Genomic DNA, 13373 nt, shown 5'->3' on the forward strand with positions numbered 1-13373 from the left:
AAGTGCACTGTTTAAAATTATACCATTAGGAAATAAAAACAGGTTTAGGTATTTTTGATTTTAGCAAACACACTCCACGGGCCACAGTAGAGAAGTGTTCTCAGGACTAACGGCTCCATCGTGTGGCAGCAAACTGCAAGTAAACCATACACTGCACTGTGCACGACCAAAGGAAAAACATGCAGGCAGCAGTTCTCCATCGGGGATGCTTTAACATCTGTGCCTGATTCTAGGTTATATGACATCGGATCAATAAAGAAATTTCAATTTTTGAGACAATAACACATGCATTAGTTTCCACACTTTTAATGAAAAAGACAAAACAACAGGATTTGGTGGTACAAGGGGGAAAATATATCATCTGCTCATTTATCCTTCTCCTTCTGCTCCTTCTCTTTTTTGTCCTTTTCAGCCTTGGCCTCCTCAGCCTCGTGCCGCTTGATGAGTTCCTCTACTTCTTTCTGTTTAAGCACTTTGATTTTTGTTTTTCCACCTTCCCGTGTCAGGGTGGCAATCTCCACTGAAACGTCAAATGTAACATTGTGTTATTATTGTGCAGTTTTTCATTTGAAATCTTATACTTCAGGCAGTTGCACTTAAAAGATCTTTGGCAACACTGCAGTGGACAAACCCTGAGGATTGTGATTAAATGACTAATTTAGACAAACATTACTTTCTAGATGCAAGGTCAAAGAATTGGCAACCACTTGAATTTTATCTTTTTACAGATGTTGTCATTGGACACTACTGTTGATAACTAAGATTAGTCTTACAATAACTCACTGAAAATCAGAGGCACCATCGTCTCTAAAAACTGAACTCCAAGGGAGTGGCCTGCTGTTGCTAAATCTCACCTTTCTCTGCTGACAGCTTGCTGACGTCCATTGTTTTGTTGAGGACTTTGACGGCCAAAGCCAGAGCGGAGGACAGAGTCATCTCCCCCTCTTTGAAGTCCTGCTTCAGCATGGACACTGCAGCCTGAGACCAAAGAGACAGAGAGTCAAACACTGTACAGAGGATCAGTGTAAAGCAACTCTACTTTGGTGAAGTGCAAGAACTCACTTCTTCAACTAATCTTATATTAGTGATAAATTAGTGACAGACTTTTGCATTTTTCTACAGGCAAAGGTGATATTAAAGGGATACTTTACCTAAAAATCAATAATTCACCAATGTTCTACTCACCGTCATGCCAAGGAAGGGTTTGGAGAACTTTCTCAGTTATCAAAACGCTTCTAGAGTTCCAAGGGGGTCCGGCTGGCAACTGATTTTCATATAATGGCAGCGGATAGAGTTCACTATTGAATCGTCCAAAACACACACTTCATTGGAAACATCCAGATACCTCCATACTGCTCGTCCGTACTGACCCAAGTGTCCTGAAGCCGCCACATGAAAAAGTTGTTCGGAAAAAATGAATGTGATCTCTGTTTTTATCCTTGTTGTAGTAGCTCCCAGTGGCTCTGTTGATGTTTGTGCACATGCGCCAGATTTGCGGCGTTCGTTTGTCGTCGTAAACCATTGGATGTTGTATGTAAACACGGAAGAACATCTCGCAGCAAATCTCACTCACTGGGAGCTACTACTACAACAAGGCTAAAAACAGAGATCACATTCATTTTTTCCGAACAACTTTTTCATGTGGCGGCTACAGGACACTTGGGATGTTTAATAGTATTTGTTTTGGACGATTCAAAAGTGAGCACTATCCGCCGCCATTAGATGAAAATCTGTTGCCCCCCCCTGGAACTCTATTTTTGTTTTGTTTTTTCATGCCTTTATTTGACAGTACAGTCGAGAGAGACAGGAAATGGGGAGAAAGAGAGAGGGGGAATGACACGCAGGAAAGGGCCGTCCAACGCGGGACTCGAAGCGGGGCCACCCGCACAAGGACTACAGCCTGCTTAACCCACTGCGCCACTTGGTGCCCCCAAAAGTGTTTTGATAATTCTGAAAGTTCTCCAAACCCTTCCTTGGCATGACGGTGAGTAGAAAATGGGTGAATTTTCGATTTTGGGTGAAGTATCCCTTTAACAGTGGGGGTCTCTACAATGACACAACAACAACAACAACTGCAGAACATTGTCTAATGTATGTGTTGAGATCCTCATTATCTAAGTCATTTCAGACTTACAGCGCTGTTATTGCCGATGCAGGTTGCCTTCCAGCCTCCATAGTTACCGCTGGGGTCGCTCTGGTAGAGCTGGAAACCGTAGTGTTTGTCCCAGCCCATGTAGAGCAGAGACACACCGAAAGGCCTTTTTCCTTTTCAGACAGACCACACAGATGTTACCGAACGTTGAAATCCATGAGTGTTTTTATTCAACAATGAAAAATACTCTGGTCTCTTGTGTACCAGTCAACTAGATAAAGAGATTACTGTGTGTTACCTCCAAACTGTGTGTAGGCTTGCTTGATGTCACAAAGGGCTGTCACCAACTGCTCGCAGGGTATTGGCTCCTGGTACTGCAATAAATATCTGCAGAAACAGGACAACAGCTGATGGTGATGGTCACAAAAAACGAATACCAACTTAGATCCAATATTTGGGAGCAGACAAGGACTATCCAAACAGGAACATGCGACAGCCCCAAAACTTGAATGGAAATTTCCTTTGAAATTTACCTCTGTGCAATTAGCCGCAGCTCATTTGTCAGTACATTGGCGTCTGATGTGATCCCAGCAACACTGCAGGCCATGTCTCTGAAAGAGAAAAGCACACACAAACCACAGGATGTTAGACCGACTGAGGCTCCTGGTGGGTGCTGAGTGATGGGTGCAGGCAGCAGGGTCACTCTCTGGGACCTGTTGTTCGAAAGTAGAATAAAGATATCCGGGATAAGTGGAAAAGCCAGGTTGGACAAAGTCTCCTAAGTCCATCCTGGCTTAATTGGTTGTTGGAACGCCGAGCCAGGCTGAGGAGCAGCGGCTTTGTCAAGCCAGGTGTAACTTATTCTCTCGTCAGTAGACCACAGAGATTGATCACAGATTCACTGATGAGAGGACAGGTGTGGCCACTTTCCTCCAATCAACAGCGGATCTTGACGTAAGGTGACACACCTCTTAAAAAAAAAAAAAAAAAAGCACCACCGCTGTCATAAAGCTCAGAGAGAGCGGACAACTGTGGACTGACTGAATGTGGAAGTAGCCTAATCCAAAATTCTAATCACAATTTAAGTTCCTTTCACAAATTAACAGCTGTGCACTTTGCCTTAATGATGAGCAGTGGAAGTTGATACATTGCACAAATCTCTTATCATCTAAAGTAAAGTTCATGCAGCACAAATACAAGTGGCCAAAAGTGCAACAGGTGAAAATTAATTAAATATAAGAACATTATGCAGTCTGGTGCTTCAATAAATTGCAGATAACAATGTTCAAATGAGGTGTAGCCTATAGATTATTTGGAACAATTTTATTCTTGTTTTCTTCCCTCAACCAATATTTAGGCCAATATAATGTATTTTGTAACATATTTTATAAAAATAAAAATAAATCTATTGCTATTTTTGCTCCATTGCTTTTTATGAGAAGCCATGTAGTACTAGTGGTCATAGAAAATATCATAGATGGGTCACAGATAATAAAATAGTGAGTATTGACTGAAGAACAGTGTGCACAATTCTGTGCGAATGTGTTTTACAGATTTCACAAACCGTCAGACATCTGTAGCCCTGCAAGATGAATAAGCAGGCAGCGCTGGCAGATGCAAAGATTCAGTGTGAGAAGCACTAGGCCTAATTATAAAAAAAATAAAATAAAAAAAATAACCTAATAAATAATGTAAATGTTTCATGTTTTTTGATTATTGTAAATGTATTTAATTTGTTTATAAATCAGGCCAATATGTACATAAGAACATGGAATAACTGTATGAAACACGTTGATTTCTGATCAGAGTGCCTGCTGACTTCACAGATAAAGACAACAGAATCAACTTAGCCTGGCTGTTAGCCTGGTCTGGAGCAGGCTAGCTGCAGAGAATAAATCGCCATAGTAACTTGACCAGGATAAAGGTATCCAGCTTTCGAACAACCGACTTGAGGCTAAATTAGGCCAGGATAACCAACATATCCCAGGTTAATCCCTTATCTAGGTTTCGAACAACGGGCCCCAGGTTCGGTTCACTCACTCATTGAGCTTGTAGATCTTCTCGGAGAAGAACACCTCGTCAAGCAGCTTGTGGATGTTGCGTCTCTCTGCCGCCAACAGCACTCCATCGTTTGCCAGAATCCCCAGACATGTTCCAGCATGACCGATGGCTTCCATGGCGTACTCCACCTGATACAGGCGCCCTGTCGTTCACAGTCAAAATTTTTATTGCCCACTATTACGTCAAAGCTTTTCAAACCTTTCAGGCCTTAATACCAGAAACCCAGTGGTTCATTGTAAGGTAAAAACAGATGGGAAAAGTAAATATGCGTCTTAGGATAACCAACTAAATTTCTCTGATCTTTACAAACCCACAAAATCCACACCATTGTGTTGGTTAGGCATGATATCCAATATGTCTCTCGATTTATGGATATATCAAGTAATATGATGCATACTGCACACAGCTTATAAACCTTGTAACATAATATAATAGTGGGGGCAGAATATCTGACATTTTGTCATTTGCCATTATGTGTGATTATCAGGTGTTTAAAAGAAAAAAAAACAACAACAAACAAGCAGAAAACACCCACCTTCAGGAGAAAATATGGTTGTCCGGGAATCATATCTGCGAGACTGAACAGTAAAGAAACAACATTTAGTAACTGAAAAGACATGTGAAAAACAAAATGTACGTGCTTTGTGAAGGAAATTTAAAGTTGTGCTGCGTATAACAGCAACCTACCATCTTTTATGTGTCTGGAGCAATTCTGCAAAATATAAATAAGTTGTTTTAAGATGGGAAAACCAACACAAATAAACACAGAAGTGTAACATTTACACAACGTTTCTAATCCTTTTCATCAGTTAGGCCTATACGTTAAACAGCTAATTAGTAAAAGCAACGTGAATAGTAATGTTTTCATATAATCACCGTAATAGTGACAATTTTGAAATAATAAGGAAACATTTTCTGCAGGACCAGTGCTTCAACTGATGCGCCGAGTAGATTATGCATAAAGGGATATTTCACTATTTTTTCCACATCAGACCAAGTGAAATTAAAGGAACACAACGGGTTGAATTATGCAGGTCGGATTATCTCTAGCAGGCTATAGACTCTTTTGAAACTCATCCTCATATGATGTTTACACTATTTGTAAAGACAAACCCAACACTCAGTGTTGAAAGTTTCATTATCTACAACAACAGCGACACAGAATAGTGGGCCATCGTATGTCTGATTTCTTAGATAACTTAAATCTCATTTCTCATATTAATTACACGAATAAATCTGTGAATCACAGCATAGATTTGGACCCAGTCCTCTGCACGCCTCTCTGTATGTCGGTGTGTGACAGCTAGCTGCTAACTGCAGCTACACACAATGAATCTGCAATATCCGAGCATGCTAACTCGTTAGCATGTTGAAAAGCTTGTTCCATAATACAGAAACTTTTCTAGCTGGACCGTCACCGTCCGAGGCAACAGGTACAACCACGGCTGAATAAAACAATGCTGTAGTTAATGGTAATTTATCGATTCCTTACCTTTAGAGAACAGGTCTAAGTTAGCTTACTTTGGTCCAGGCACTGAGCTCCGGTACTTTCAGTTTGATGCTCCCTCACACCGGATGTGATGACCGCGGGACTTGCAGCTCGGCAGCGCCGCCTGTCGGCAGGAGGACCGGCCGTATGGTACTGATGGTCAGAACATACAGTACATATTTACATACTTTCAGTCATCATGCCCTATTGAATGCATACATTTCACTTGTACTTGGTTATTTATATAGTGTATAAACATTTTACTTATATAAATATGTGTGGATTGTGTTGTACTCCCACTGCTGTTGCAAGTGATTCAAGTAGGTATTGTAACCCTTATGATCTTTCATAACTACCAACCAAACTACCACTGAAAACAAAGCCAGGAAGTCTTGCTACTTCTCCCTACAGCCATGTAAACAATGTTGGCAGACAAGCAAAAACTAAAAATAAACCCTTGTCGTCGCCTTGGGAGTGTTCATACATAATCCCAAAGTGATGCTAATCCTGTAACCACATTGGACAGACAGTCTAAAATTGCCTCTTTTATTATCTTGCATTTTGTAGCTGTCCTTGACCAACTGAAACCTCATAACAATGTGTAATTCCTACGGATAGCATCTGAACCAAAGATTTTGTACTAACTTCCACTGGTGTCAGAAATGTGTGATATAATCATCATGGATCTATTACATCCATGGATGGATATAATACATAGCCTCATCTGACGTGAACGTTTTTCCTCCTCGGTTATTCGTAATTCCAGTTTTAACGACGTGACGTGAACGCAGCACGCCTGTGACTGGCTGTTTGAGAGGCATGGTGTTTGAATGGGAACAGGAAGAGCTCTGACAGTTAGCTCCCCAGCTAGGAGTTAGCCAGCTCGTTTTTAAAGAGTCCTCACATCAATTTAGCGGCGTTAATTTTAATTATATATTCAAACCAACTGTTGGTACGAGGTTTAACGGCCAAATGACCCCAAGGACACAGCTCTGAAATAAACATCTGTCCGAAGAGGTAAGTGCTTGAAGCAATGCTAACGTCGTTTTACACAGGGCTAGCTGGAAGCTAACACAAGACTAGCACATCCAGCAGGTCACATCAGGCGTATTTCACCCAACATCTGCTTTTGTAATCGTTTGTCTTACTTTGTTATGGTTTAGTGTGTGTTAATTTTGACCGTGATTACTCCCGTAGCTCTCGGTTGAGCTCACACCGGCTCGGGAACACGGTGTCCTCTGAGCAGTGTTGTCACTGGGGTCAAGTACAAACTGGTGTGATGATATACAGCGGTGGGCTGAGCAGGAAAGCGACTCCCTCATATGCAACTGTGGATCAGTATCACACTGATCCCTTATACGCAGCAGCTAAGTTACGAGACAGGATCAGGTTTCATTAGTGTCGTTCATAGCTCATTTGTTGTCCTAGACCCTGTAACTTAGCAGCTAACTGCTAACTTACAGTATATTATATAGTATATATTTCTGACATATTATGGCTCTGTGAGTGGTCTTGGATCATGAAGGTCATGAAGGGATGTAAGACAAACCAAGTATCTGTAGTTAATGCCCCACATTGTCATCATGCTCAGTTTTCATGGAGATGTTCCAGCAGCCTTTGTGTGTTGTATTTACTGTAGGTCACATTACAGTGTCCAGTGTCAACAATGAAACTCCACGCTTTGCGAAAAAAACGAATTGACTGACTTCACTATTGTTATCTATTCCGTCAGGCAGGAATCAGTCTGATGAGGGGGCACCTACAGCTGGCAGGATGCAGCAGAAAAGGAACATCCAGATCATTGAATGGGAGGACCTCGACAAAAGGAAGTTCTACTCCTTCGGGGTGTTCATGACGATGACCATCCGGGCCACAGTCTACCCGGCCACGCTCATCCGCACCCGGCTGCAGGTGCAGAGGGGCCAGTCGCTCTACAGCGGCACCTTCGATGCATTCTTCAAGATCCTGCGCAGGGAGGGAGTGCGAGGCCTGTACCGTGGCTTCATGGTCAACACCTTCACTCTCATCTCAGGCCAGGCTTACATAACCACCTACGAGCTGGTGAGGAAGTACGTCTCCCAGTATTCTGAGGACAATACGGTCAAGTCGCTGGTGGCCGGCGGCTCGGCCTCCCTGGTCGCTCAGAGCATCACCGTTCCCATCGATGTGGTCTCTCAGCAGCTGATGATGCAGGGCCAAGGGGAGCACCTCACCCGCTTCCGGCTCAACTCAAACACGGACAGTGGAAAGCCCAAAAAGGTGTTCGGCCAAACCAGGAACATTATGGCTCAGATCTTTGCTGTTGATGGTTTCCGGGGCTTCTACAGAGGATACGTGGCTTCTTTACTCACTTACATCCCAAACAGTGCAGTCTGGTGGCCTTTCTATCACTTTTATGCTGGTAAGCAATGTGAACATGCACTAACTGCATATTATCTGAAAATCCTCAGCTTATATTACATCTGTATTGAGAATGAATTCCAGCAGTCCTTGCCATGTTTTTATGTGTGTTATGTTTTACAGAACAACTCTCCAAAATGGCTCCCAGTGACTGCCCTCATCTGATTCTACAAGCCATGGCTGGACCTCTAGCTGCTGCCACTGCCTCGACTGTCACCAACCCAATGGATGTGGTTAGAGCCAGAGTACAGGTAACTGTGCAACATCTGTTGTAATAATAATAATAAGTGTAGTTGTTTTCCTATGTGGAGAAACTGAGCAGAAAAGTGCCTCAAAGTGCACAGTCCATTATGTTTAGTCACACATTTTTCAACACGCGACGCAATAAATGTTAATAATTAGTCTCTCTTTTCTTTGTTATGTATGTGTAAGGTCACAAGTTACCACATAGCTCCTCTGTCATTTTCATAATTATACATATATATGAAGGAAGTTATTCCTGACCAGGCCGAGTTATTCCCTGGAGTGGAGTCAACCACCAAAATGAATAAGTATTGTGTGTAGGAGGAGTTAAGGGATAGTCCATTATGTTCATTTCTCTGTGTCTATCTGTACATACTGCCCAGCTCTATATACTGTGCATTGTGTACATATTGTTTACTATAGTTTTTTTGTCTGTATTAATATTTAGTTGCAATTGTATTTTTTTGTTCTTAAACTATCCCTCCTTTTTGTTCTTTGTATAATGTCACATTCCATGTAAGTGCAATAACTACTTGGCAATAAGAGCTATTCTGATTCTGATATTGTCTTAGAGGAGCTATCCCATGACATTTCCACCTCATTAAAGGGCATTTCCAGTCGTCATCTATGTTTACCTCAGATATCAGGTCACCTATGATCTGTTCATTTCATACCATCCATACTCCCAACTGCAGCGTGTGGACGTTTATTTTTGTTTCCGTTCAAGACTCTATCGTTTTTTCAGTATTCATTAATGGGCTCCGGAATAATTTTCAAATTGTTTTGTGGTCGCAAGTAATGTTCTTTTGACCATCATTTAAATTTTAAAATTCGCTTTACAATTAAATTAAATCAAAATTGGGACTTACTGCGGCTTCCGCATTGTTCCTCTCCGGGTCAGAGAACACAACAGTAGAGGGACTCTGAGGCTTGATTATGACTGGAAATGCCCTTTAACCTGAAATTTTGCAGCAAAGTTTACATATAATTAATTGGCATATATTTAACAGTGAGCAAATTCAGCTTCCAGTGTAGGTGTTGCCTTTTTCCCACGTTCAGATCAATTTATTATGTATTATATATGTGTTTTGTTTAGGTTGAAGGGAGGAACTCAGTCATTGAGACATTCAGGCAGCTGATCAAAGAGGAGGGCTTCTGGGGTTTGACCAAAGGACTGTCGGCACGCATCATTTCATCCACGCCCACCGCCATCGTCATGGTGGTCGGCTACGAGACGCTCAAAAAACTGAGTTTGCGTCCCGAGCTGGTGGATTCCAGACACTGGTAGAAGACGACGTGTCGAGAAGCAACATACGGACCACGTGCCATTTTAGCCCTCAGCCCCAAATGAAACCTCCTGTGATAGCACTGGATTAAAGAAAGGTTTGTTTTGAATAACGGCCTGGGAATCAATATGGAATCATCAGGCCACTTTAAACACACAAACTCTCTGTTTGAATCTGTGGTTGACCTTTCGTACCATCCCGTCGGTTACAGATTAAATGTCTGGCCATTAAAATTCATACCCAGGTTTTGCCGTTGGTTTATATCGCTGCTTTACAAGGTTGCTGCGTTTGAGTGCAAATGGAAATAGCAAGTGCGATATTGTTTTAACGCAGAGAGATGCAGACGGATTGATGCAGCCTCACTCTACAATCATGTCTAGGTGGAGAAAAGTGGAACTCATCACTGACAGTCTGTTATTATCTTCCATAGATTGTGCTGACAACAAACTGTGCAGGGCCCAAATAAAAAAACCTGGTTCTGATCAAGATTTGGATAAAGGTCGAGTAACTCGTGATGACGCATTCACATCAGCATTAAACAAATCTCTCCCACGGTTTTTTTTTTTTTTTTTCCGTATGCTCACCAGTCTGGCGTCTGTGTCTGTTCTGCAGCAACTTTTTTCTCTGCCTTTTTAAATTGCTGCCTTCATAGTGTGAACAGTCTGCTTTAAGTTTTTAACTGCTGAATGTGCAACAGAAGAACAGTAGCTATTAGAAACTGTAACGTGGCAGTTTTTACGGTACGTTGTGTGTATTTGTACAGTTGAACTGTACACTGCACAAATCAAAATCTCCATGCTAAACATTACGCATAGAAGGCAACATTTTCTCAGACATTTGGTAACATTATAGTCCTCTGCTGTATTATTGACACTATGGAGATCGTATCTGGCTGGTAACCACCAGGAGGTTTTCAGTGATAACCTGTGATAGAAGGCAAGTTGAAGTGCAGTAAGCAGAACTAATGCTGTTGTGCTGTTGTAACAAGTCAATGTTTTAGTGCAATAATGTAAATGTTTTATCCTCTTCAGCACAAAATGTGATTGTACAGTATATTTCCTATAAACCGTGTGAATAACATCATGCGTTACCTAATTTATTTTATTGTTTGTTTTGGGGAGTTTCTGCAAGTTATTAGACTGATCACTACACAAGTGTCCAAACTTCCAAATTTCACACTGTCATATTTGTTTTTCATTTGTTTTAACATGAATAACTTTGGGCACTGAGACTCATGCTGTTTGTTGCTTCTTCTTATTTTTCATTTCTGCTTTAGTGACTTTTTTGGGGAATTTCAAAGTAATAGTATTTAAATATGACACTAGCTGTTGTCACTGAAGATAGAATAGTAAAAGGCTCTTTTTCTTTTGTTTGAAATCTGACACTTTGTTTAGATAAAGCCACATAATTCGATAATGTCTTCTTAAATAAATTTGCTCAGGCCACACCAGAGTGTGTTATTAACATTGCTGGTATGTGACGAAATCTGGATAATCTTGTTTTATTTGACTATAAAACTAAAATAAAAAAAAAATTCTGGAGGTAGATGGGGAAAATTGACTCTGGTCCATTTTTATTTTTTTTGCAGCTTTAAGTGTGACCACACTAACCAGAACTGACCTGCCGTGTAGAGAATACATGCTTCTCATCATGTGTCGTCCCAGTGTGTCATGGTTCATCTGTTTGCTCAATAAAACACCACAACTGCTCAACAAATTTGTGTTTTTACTGTGTTCATAGCAGAAACTATCAATTTCTTAGTCCCATTCGAAGTGGGCTCCTTTAGGGAGTTCCTGCAAAAAGGGGGAATTGTTTATTTTCACTATAATTCCTTCCATGATGATGACATCATGTATTATTTGTTCATTTCTGTAATAAAACATGTCAAAGCCAAAATCTTATAGATGGGGACCCTGGAATAAAATCTTGTCAAACCGAGGTACGTGGTTTGATTTGTGCTTTTTTTTTTTTTTTACTCTCGTCCTCTGGGAGGTGAAAATGTGATTGTGTGGCCTGAGAAGTTAATGTGTTTCCTTGATGTTCTCATAACCGTGGGGCATCAATACGTCTTACTGAAGGTGACACTCTGACATCAAAGGTCACGTTGCGTTACGGTAGTTAGGTAACGAGATGAGAGGATTCACTGCGGTACGTCAGCTTAGATTAAAAACTGTGTTTTTCCTGACAGTTTTTTTGTCTGACTTGCCTCATGACATTCAGTATGAGTACGATTCTTCAGTTGGTTATAAAAAATTCAACCTGCAGCGCAGTTTTGATTCTTCAAAAAAAAAGTCCATGGCTTTGGAATAAAACAGATTTTACGTTATTGAAGTATACAGCTCTGCTCCTTTTGGATTAATTTCATTCTGATGCATAATGACAGTTTTCCCTTCACAACTGCGACAGCTCACCTGAAACATAGTTAAATCAGATCAAAGCAAGTAAATCGTTATAAATTCCCACATATGTTCTAAATCTAAATTTCCATGCACAGGGCATTAGATGGCAGCAGACAAAGCTCTTAGAGCTTGTGTTTTTTCCCCTCCAGGCTCGTCACACATCCTCAAACTTTCCCCCTGTGCTGCACTCTCAAACACTCACTTTCCCCTCCTGGAAATAAAAACCACCCAGGGACCAACAGATAAATCTACTGATGAATGAAACAAGCAAGGAGGCCCGGCGAAGATGGCGGCGGAGGCCTTCTTTGAGCTGACACTTCCTGGTGGGATGACGGAGTGCTCCCTGCTCTGCTCTATACATTAATTATCAAGCAGTGTCTGGAAGGCACTTTGTCAAAAAGACTGATGAGGTGGTGTCACAGAGGAAACAAATCTGACTTGGCCGGGGTTAGAGGAAGGGCCCCCTCATTCTCATGGGACGTAACGGTGGTAGCTCTGCCAGTGTGTATGTGCGAGTGAGTGTGTGTGTCTTTGTGTGTGTGCATGTTGGATAAAAGGCGGGATAGTCAAAGCACTGAGTGATTGGATTGTAATGAAAGGACTGTTGTGTAATCTGTTTTGCAGCCCCGGCCAAAAAGCTTTGAGAAGTGAAGCAGCAAAAGGACAAGTAGGTGTCATAGAGGAGCTTTCATTATCCATCCTCAGTGTGAGAAGATAAGACAGGTTCACTGGGAACTCATCATGTACTTACATAAATGTGTCGTCCTTATGTTTGTCTTGAAACAGCACTCCCAGCCATATGTTCACTGAAACACTTCCTGGTTGCCGATTCCCTCCTAACGATGTTCCAATGAAGTGATGAGGGATAAAACCTTCTGTCCTGTCTGAAATCATACTCCTGGAGGCCCTAGGGATGAAAATATGTTATTGGGCTCCTACTGACCTCCACCACACATGACAGAGTCTTTATTTTTCCAGGAACGCAAAAAATGAACCATCAATCTAAATCAAAAATGTGTCATCAATGAGTGAATTAAAGGTGCTACAGTAGCTACAAGTTTATTTCCTCCTGGCCAGTAGGTGTCGCACTCACACTCGCCCGCTCTCGCTCCAACCTTCAATTGTACTGGTTGCCAGGTACGCCAAATACCTGAGCGGTTAGTAGCTAAAGCTAAGCTAAAATGAGCAGCAGCTCCAGTGTTGACAGCGGACTGAATCATTTCACACTAACTCACCTGACAAACCCGCAGCATCCGGCCTGCACCGGAAACGGGCTGACCGTTAGTTAGCATTAGCACAATGCCATTTTCTCCACAGAGAGCTATCAGGATCCGCCCCCCCCCCTGAGCTCCGCCTCACGTGACATTGACATACTAATGCTGTTGGTGCAGAGATCATGCGGG

The 13373-nt window shown here is 41.7% G+C and overlaps 2 protein-coding genes across 2 annotated transcripts; one reads left to right on the top strand and one right to left on the bottom strand.

Annotated features, from left to right (window-relative positions):
- Positions 1-296: 296 nt before the first annotated feature.
- On the bottom strand, positions 297-5759 carry LOC311002668 (proteasome subunit alpha type-4). Its single transcript, XM_083994091.1, has 9 exons — positions 5646-5759; positions 4841-4865; positions 4689-4731; positions 4133-4295; positions 2626-2703; positions 2391-2479; positions 2135-2265; positions 855-978; positions 297-520 (listed from the first exon to the last, which is right to left on the bottom strand). The coding sequence occupies exons 2-9, from the start codon at positions 4841-4843 to the stop codon at positions 366-368; spliced, it is 786 nt and encodes a 261-aa protein (XP_083850217.1). The 5' UTR covers positions 4844-4865; positions 5646-5759; the 3' UTR covers positions 297-365.
- A 704-nt stretch (positions 5760-6463) lies between these two features.
- slc25a44b (solute carrier family 25 member 44b) lies at positions 6464-9908 on the top strand. The gene is made up of 4 exons (XM_083994078.1): positions 6464-6659; positions 7375-8043; positions 8166-8293; positions 9382-9908. The coding sequence occupies exons 2-4, from the start codon at positions 7416-7418 to the stop codon at positions 9571-9573; spliced, it is 948 nt and encodes a 315-aa protein (XP_083850204.1). The 5' UTR covers positions 6464-6659; positions 7375-7415; the 3' UTR covers positions 9574-9908.
- The last annotated feature ends 3465 nt before the right edge of the window (positions 9909-13373 follow it).

This window comes from Trachurus trachurus, assembly GCF_905171665.1.
Source record: "Trachurus trachurus genome assembly, chromosome: 3".
NCBI classification, from domain to species: Eukaryota; Metazoa; Chordata; class Actinopteri; order Carangiformes; family Carangidae; genus Trachurus; species Trachurus trachurus.

Bases quoted from the DNA above. Each gene is read 5' to 3' on its own strand.
- LOC311002668 (XM_083994091.1), bottom strand. The intron at 2,704-4,132 runs GTGAGTGAACCG...TTTCTCTTTCAG, and splicing joins AAGATCTACAAGCTCAATGA to AGACATGGCCTGCAGTGTTG. The intron at 521-854 runs GTGAGATTTAGC...TTGACGTTTCAG, and splicing joins CAAGCTGTCAGCAGAGAAAG to TGGAGATTGCCACCCTGACA.
- slc25a44b (XM_083994078.1), top strand. From the start codon at position 7,416: ATGCAGCAGAAAAGGAACATCCAGATCATTGAATGGGAGGACCTCGAC. The intron at 8,044-8,165 runs GTAAGCAATGTG...TATGTTTTACAG, and splicing joins TTTCTATCACTTTTATGCTG to AACAACTCTCCAAAATGGCT. The intron at 8,294-9,381 runs GTAACTGTGCAA...TGTTTTGTTTAG, and splicing joins TGGTTAGAGCCAGAGTACAG to GTTGAAGGGAGGAACTCAGT.